We start from the raw sequence: 8265 nt of genomic DNA, 5'->3' as shown, positions 1-8265 counted from the left end.
AGTACATAACATTTCAGGCAAACTATAATAGGTATAGTTTCCGGAATTCATTATACAATTTTTACCGATTTAGATTATATACATGGGCAAACATATAAACTATGACAGCCTTAGTTTATTATATTCATTATTACCTTCGAAAAACAAGAGTATAATATCAAATGATTATTTAGGTATAACTATTAATACTCAATCAAGTATACAAACAAATTCAATTTCGAGAAAACGATACAGAACTACACGTAAACTAGTTAATACAGGATTGTGAGACAACTCTTCAATTGTACACTTCAGGGTACTGGTAAAATCATCAAAAATTAGTGTAACCAGAGTCTCCTGGAGGGAGAGCGTGAGATTTGTGAATAGATCTATTAAGGATTGAAAATCCCACACCTAAACTGCTAGCTACAATTAGGCGGGCAGGCCTGGAGTGACAAATATCATATCGTGCGACGCCTAAAGAACGTCGTTGAGGTCATTAGTCATATCAAGCATGGTTATACGAAATCACAATAGTATAAACTAACCTTTGTTTATGGGATTCCTTTCTTCATTAGTTTTATTTTATTTAATAGAAATATTACACATTACATTGGAAGTATTCCAGGGATATGATACATGGTTTTATTTTAATTAATAAAACTATATACATATTGGTGGTAGCCAGGGTTTTCAAAAAAGAACATGCTATACATAGTGGTGGTAGCTTGGGTTTTCAAACAGAACTTATACGTTAGAAAATATTTTATTTTCTTGAGGAACAATGTCAAAAGTTATCAAAGGACCAATACAGTTAAAATATGTAAGTATATAGTGAATACTTCAGAGTTATATACTTGAAGATCCGACTTGCAGTGGGATGTGTGACACCGCCTCATTTTTTGTTCCTTGTTGGTTTTGGGCTTGAGGCAGAACCACACAATCGATTGTTTTTCTGATCTGAATTCTATATGATTTGTATATACTAAGTACTCGCAGGAAGAACTAGTAAGAATCATTTGTTTTTTTACTTAACATTCATTACATAAGAAAATATAAGGTTTTCTGGAGAAACACCACACACTTTTCGAAAGAACACATAACAGCTTTCTAAAACAAACGCTTATGAACTCACCAGCTTTATGCAGATACTCTTTCAAAATCGTTTGTATTCTTAGGGAATCGGTAGATAGGTACTCCCACAGCATTTTGAGAAGGCGGAGCGTATAGAGCAATGTCTTCGTATTTTGTTTTACTTTCTATGTACACAAATAATGAAACTAACAGATGTAAATATTCATATATCTTAATGTAATGGTTATGTTTACTATGATTACTATGATGCAATTGTTGTGATACTACACATGACGTCCTCCACTCCCAAACGTTTCCACCGTTTCCGTTTGGGGGTGTAACAGCAACTAGTTATTATAGGAGGTCGCTGTGTGTGTGTGTTTATTATTGTACGAAGTAGTGTGTGCGTTAATTTGGGCAGGGAAGCAAGAAAACCCGCCACCACCACCGTGAAGTGGTGGTTATCATCTCCAACCACCATGTGCCGCCACAAGTTCGTTGATTGAGTGCATAACCTGGTGATGATGTGTTCCAAGAGTGTGTATGTGTGTTGTTGCTGAATAGGGAAACTCAAGGAAAAACTGCCATGGCTGCTATGGTGGCTGCCGCCAATTGCCACCGCCGGCCACCACAAGGTGGCTATGTGTGATTAGAGATTAGTATAATGAAAAGAAAACTCAAACCACCACGGTAGGGTGGTGGCTGCCGCCACCAACCGTCGTGTTGGGTGGCGGTGTGCTTTTGCTTGAGTGTAGTTGATTTTTGGATGCTTGGACAAAAAAATTGGACTAGAAACCCTAATGGGCTTAAAGATTTAGTTTTGGGCCTATCAGCCTATGATTAGGTGGGAAACCCTAATTAGGGTTTAGAAAACCCTAATTTTGGAATCATGGGCTTTGACTTATTGGGACAACATTTTGGGCCATTGGAATTGGACGATGTATTAAGCCCGATTACACCATATGATTTATCTAGTAGAATGGTGGAGTTAATGGATTAAGTCCTGAATGGGTTAAGTGAGAAACACTTAACCGTAATTTTCATTTTATGTTAAATCCTAATTTCACTTGGGCTTTGTGTTGGGCCTTTCTATTGGGCTTTGGTGTTTGGCCCAATAATGGGCCATCAAGAATAATCATATAGACTAAAACATGTTGATAGGCTTTAGGGTAAGGCCCATATGAGAGTTTGGGCCCAATTTGGAAAATTGGACCATAAAATGTGCCATAGCTTGGGCCTTGATGGTTACATGATGTTGGCCCATTAGAAATACCAAATGTTTTGACTGGACTAAATGGTTAGACCTTAGAACAAGGCCATGTAAAGGAGTAGGCCCAATTTGGAAAATTGATCCATAGTTGGGCCTTGGTTCATTATTAGATTTTTGGGCCTTTAGTTTGGGCCTTAGCCTTGAATCAAGCTAAGATAGGGATTAAGCAGTCTTTTACCCCAAGCATGGACTTATGGATATGTATTGGGACCCAATTATTAATTGGGTGATATTTTGATGTTGACAGATTCAGGATCCGTCATCCAACAACTAGGGTTTTGTCTGCGGGACTACAACAGTGTGAGGTGAGTTTCCTTTCAGCAGGAACGGGTCAAAGGCACCAAGGCCGGTCTGTATATGTGATATGTTAGTAGCTGAGTGTGGGCGAGGCCCGAATCTCATAGTACTCGAGTGTGGGCGGGGCCCGAATCTCGTAGTATTATTTGATTATGGATATGCTAATGCTTGGTAGTATTAGATATACATGTTGTCTACGTGATACTTGTATGCATGATAGTAGCTGAGTGTGGGCGGGTCCCTAAACTGAAAATAGCCGAGTGTGGGCAGGGCCCGAGTCTCGTAGACAGCGAAGTGTGGGCGGGCCCGAATCTCCTAGATAGTAGAGTGTGTGCGGGGCCCGAATCTCCTAGACAGTGGAGTGTGGGTGGGGTCCGAATCTCCTAGTTACATGTTATGTGTGTGATATGTGTTAGTTTGGGGAGACTCACTAAGCTTCATGCTTACAGTTTTTAGTTTTGGTTTTAGGTACTTCAGTTTTCAAAAGAGGAGTTGGGATTATTGCAGTACACATACCATTTGTTCAGCCTGTGATGTTTATACTCTGATATATTTGACAGATGTTATGATACACAACTTATGATTTGATGAATGATACTTATGGTGTATTTAATGGCTTTAAAACGAAATTTTTGGTCAGTGTTTTTGGGTTGTTACACCATACCGAGGAATTCTACCGTACTCTGTGTAGCTATTGTTATTGATCCTGTAGGCCCTACCCAAAGGTTTAGGCCGGATTGTGGGAAGTGGGCGAGAAGTTTTTTTTTTTTATTTCTACGAGAAGCTCTACGGCACCCACGATTCCCACTAGTAAGTCGTCGACATATCGCGCGTAACAAATCCTTATTAAGTAATTGTTTTTTAAGGGTGCCAGCTTACGGGTCAAGCCTCTCTCTGACCTAATAACTAGTATCGTCTCCCCACCCATCTCTATCAGCAGACCCTTTATTTTGCAATACTTAAAAAAGTCTCACCATTGGTTCCCGTAACCAAACCTTTCTTATCTTTTTTTTTATTATTATTATGTCTTTCCTTCTTTCTGAAGGCCTTGCGGTTCATTACACCAAAGGCTTTCAGTGAACTATTAAAGCTATCGAGAGAGTGTTAACCCTTTTATTAAAAGGGGTGACTATTGATCACTATTGATCTGATCCGTTTATGACTCACACCGTCTAAAATTTTAAAATATAAATTTGTTATTTATAAGTTATAAATTTCTCACCAATACAGTGTTCTATACCGGACTCGAGGATTTCGATCGTTCCACTTCCACTTCCGAGTTCCTAATGGTCGAATTCATTGACTTGCAATACCAATAAATATGAGAAATTAGTATTATAGCCACAGTAAAAACCCAAGAACAAGAAGAAAATGCTTCAGTCTATCTCGTTTCGCAGAAGGGTTTTTTGCAATCGATATTCCACAATCAAGTTTGTTTTCTAAAATTCTAATATAATTGATTCAGCTCATCTTCTCTACTCCAATTGTGTGCTATTGAAATCCTTTGTTGATGTCAAACTGGTTACTGAAATCTTTTATTACATGTGTTGTAATGTATAATTATAGCCTAATCTTAATATTGTAATGGGTCGGGTAAAGGGGTTGAAAATTCATTTATCCGGTAGATAAGGATATGTGTTTAATTATTCATTTATCAAGGCTGATTCTCTCTAAATCCGTTTCATTGTCGGTCTACATCGGTGCTTTCTAAATTCTATCCCTGAATTCAACCATAGGAATCTTGTAAATTTGTTTTAAATTACAGTTTTATCTCTTGTGTGCATGTGATCCATCTTCGTTTTTGTATGTTATATTTTTATTCCACCTTTTTTTATTGATTTCTTATCCATCCTTGTCCATCCATTTATGCTTTTCAATTACTCTTTTATTTTTTTGAAAATTTCACACATCATAGATCTGAGATCTTATCATAGCTAGACTTCGACTTCCTAATTCTTCGAACCCTCAAAATTGATCCCAAACATCACCATGTTTTTCTGGTGAAATCCAAGAGTCATATGGTGTTTATCTCCTTTTGTTGAATAAAGAAGATCAATGAAGCCAAAATGTTAACTCAAAACGCTATGAATCCCTCAACGTGTTTAATCAATTGCAAACCGTTCAAGCTATAGATCCACCTTCTAATCTCAAAACTATTTGAAATTTAAACTTGGCAAGGAGATCGATTTATTTGAGTTAACAGATGTAACAGTGTGATTCTTTAAACAAAATACCAAATCATCAACTAAAACTTACAATTCATGTTTGCGACCTACAACTATTCATTGATCCACAAATGAAATCTGCGACCGATAATAATACATCGAATTCTGGGAGGCGAGTAGATGTAAAAAATCAATAGATTTGAGACGTTGTGAGTTGCGAGTGAAATCGTAAGGAATTGGGAGGAAGATATGAAAGCATACTGCGAGGCAGATATGTAGCGTTAAAATGAGTATTTTATGACTTGAGGATGTTTTGGGATTGAATTACCCTGGGTATCAATCAAACATAGGAGTTTATTGGAATTAAATTCCAATTCCAGCAAAATCCCACAAAATGCATTCAATCAAACATGAAACACCCGCTAAAAGAAAATATTGATAAGTAACTTATTTTTCACTTGGTATCATACTTTCACACACACAACATATTACTGAACAAAGATTTATTTTGAGTACATTCAAGAACAAGATATACCAACTCTACATGGATTCATATCCCTTTTGGATAGAATTGTAGTTGAGGTTATACTTTGCTTGTTGATTCGGATAAAATACCCCAAAATTTTTCTCGAGTTGGGGTTCCTTATTGTTTTCATCAAACATTGCAAACAAGTATGTCTCTATAGCTCTTCCCGGCCTCTTAGGTGTACCCTTTGACGCGTGTGCAACCATATTCGTGTAATATGTGCGTGCATTATCAAATGTTGCTCCAAATGCACCGGCTGATGGCCATCCAGTTTCTGATATCACAATTTCCAATGAAGATCCTCCGGCTTTCTCCAATGCCGAGTACATCACATCTACCATCGCGTCAAAAAGGTTTTGGTATCCATTGCCTCCATCTTGCACTACAGTTCCTGGAGAAGTAAATGTCGCATATGCAAGCGATATGGCACTTGGATTTCCTGAATAACTAAAAGAACAAAAGATAACAAGGACTTAGAATGAAAATTTACCATTTAAAAGGGGTATAATTGTAACATATGTATCAAAGTCTAGTCACATTCAATATTGTGGATGTGATATATAGTTCGCTTTATATTCCAACTAGGTGCATTGTGATTGAGTCAACAATTTGGGTCCCACTAGTTGTAGTACTAATATGTCAAGTGGTTTTAATTTAAGAGAAATAGGATAAAACGATGTAACAAATATAATTTTATAATTACATATAAATAGACTCTTTCCTTTCGATAATGTAAAAGAATGAAAGCTTAAAGGAGATGAAGAGAAATGTACCTAAAGTAAGGGTAGACATTGACAAGCAATGGTGCATTGATGGCAACTAGGAACCCGATGATGGGGTCGATATAAGCCCTAACATCACCCCTAAACGCACCTTGTGATGGAGGGAAATCGACACCAATCATAGTCGTGTCAACCGATGTTGAAACTTTTATTTGGTCCTTGAGCCCATAAAACGAGACAACTTCATGGATATTGGTCAAAGCAGGATGCACTAGTGGGGCTAGTGCAGCATCAGACGGCTTAACCTCATTTCCAACTGCAATGTAACGAAATTTAATACTAGGCCAACTTGCAACGTTTTTCCATACCCAATCAAATGCATTGTCTCGACTTGCTGCAACATATTGGAGATCTGAATTTGGGACTCCTATCATCACTTCAATGTTGGATCCACTCAATGCTTGTAGAACAGCTTGGTTAGGATCGTAGAGCCTCATTCGTCGGATGTTACGTGAGTTGTATAGACTTATAACTTGTGCTGGTGATGGAAGATTGTTTCCAAGTAGACCATAACATACACCGATTTGTGATTCTGCGTAATAATTGAGTATTTTTATTTCTAGACTACTATTTATATAACGTTAAAGTATATAACACGTACATGACTAGAACTAGAATACAGAAACCATTTATTAAGGTTACAATTTGGAATTAAATGTACCTGTTGTATCTAAAAACGCAACAAAGAGACCCAAAAGCAGAAGTAGAGAAGCCATGGAAGACATTTTTTTTTATTATGTAACGTTTATGAGCATATGCCACTTTATATAATGGCCTAAAACACCAGAAGTTTTGATTAAATATTAAGGCGGCTGATAGTAAGCTCTAAAACAACTAAATTCGTACAAACTGAAAATAAAGGTGTTCTAGAATAGAACACGGGAGATGTATTTGCTTATGCACAAGTGGTGATTATGAGCAAGTGGTACTTTATGTAATGGGGAAAAAATATAAATATACATAAATATTGAGGCTGCTAATGCTATAGGAAATATCTAACGATGGTTTTATCGTACGTTTTGGCCATCTTTAGACACAATTTAAAGTTAATTTTATTTAAATGCATCGTTTTTTAAACAACTCTTAAAAACACATACTGTAAGCTGTATCGCAGCCCTCACAATATTGTAATAAAAATAAACTTGATTATTAGATGTAAATTAACATATATTAACATGGTCGTTTTCTTTAGAAAAATAACGAATTATCCTAATTCTCATAAAGTCTAACATTTGTATAAACAAACCAAAAATATTTATGAATTCCTAATGGAGAATGAAAAATCATTAAATGGTCTGGTCTGAGAAATCATAATTAAGCTTAGATATTAGGTAAATGGGTGCAAAATAAATGTCATTTTATTATAATCATAATTTGAAACTCTTCGATCTATCTCTTAATTATTATATCGGGAAAACTACAATAAAGTCCCTACATATTGGCCTTATAATCGATTTAGTCCCTATATTTTTTTTTTATTCAATTAAGTCCCAAATACCGGTAATCATATTCAATTTAATCCTTTGATCCGGTCAATAGGTCATCCAACTTTCAAAAATTACATTTTTGGCCCAGATTTCAAAATTTATTACAAATTTGATCCAAAATTTACACTTTTGGCCCGGATTTTAATTTTTTTTTTTACAAATTTGGTCCAAACTTTACCTTTTTTGCCCAAATTTTAGAATTTTATTATGAATTCATCCTAATTTTAGTTTTTTTGCAACTTTTTTTTTCAAAAAATTGTTTCTAATATGTTTTTTCTTTATAAAATCATATTTATACCAAAAAAAATGTATTTTCACATAAAAATCTTATATTTTCTATATAAAACTTTTTTTAAAAAGTTTTTTGTATATGAAATATCTAGTTATAAAAATATGTATTTATTTAGTATATAAATATATATAAATTTGTTTTTATAAAAAAATGTACACACACCTATCACCTTTATATATATATATATATATATATATATATATATATATATATATATATATATATATATGCACACAAATAGGTGTGTATCTATATTTTTTTTATTAAATCGTGTTTGTATATGAAATATTTAGTTATAAAAAAACTTTCTTCAAAAAGTTTTTTGTATATGAAATATTTAGTTATAAAAATAAGTATTTATTAAGTATATAAATATATAGAAATCCGTTTTTA

General features: G+C 34.9%; 1 protein-coding gene across 1 annotated transcript; it reads right to left on the bottom strand.

Moving 5' to 3' along the window:
- Nucleotides 1–5208: 5208 nt before the first annotated feature.
- LOC145034328 (Glycosyl hydrolase superfamily protein) lies at nucleotides 5209–6888 on the bottom strand. Its single transcript, XM_078982718.1, has 3 exons — nucleotides 6755–6888; nucleotides 6085–6625; nucleotides 5209–5758 (listed from the first exon to the last, which is right to left on the bottom strand). The coding sequence occupies exons 1-3, from the start codon at nucleotides 6816–6818 to the stop codon at nucleotides 5326–5328; spliced, it is 1038 nt and encodes a 345-aa protein (XP_078838844.1). The 5' UTR covers nucleotides 6819–6888; the 3' UTR covers nucleotides 5209–5325.
- Nucleotides 6889–8265: the final 1377 nt, after the last annotated feature.

Source organism: Lactuca saligna, chromosome 3 (assembly GCF_052625555.1).
Source record: "Lactuca saligna cultivar CGN05327 chromosome 3, ASM5262555v1, whole genome shotgun sequence".
Classification (NCBI taxonomy): Eukaryota; Viridiplantae; Streptophyta; class Magnoliopsida; order Asterales; family Asteraceae; genus Lactuca; species Lactuca saligna.
Note: the sequence above shows the minus strand (reverse complement) of the source record. Positions and strands in the feature narration are given on the sequence as shown.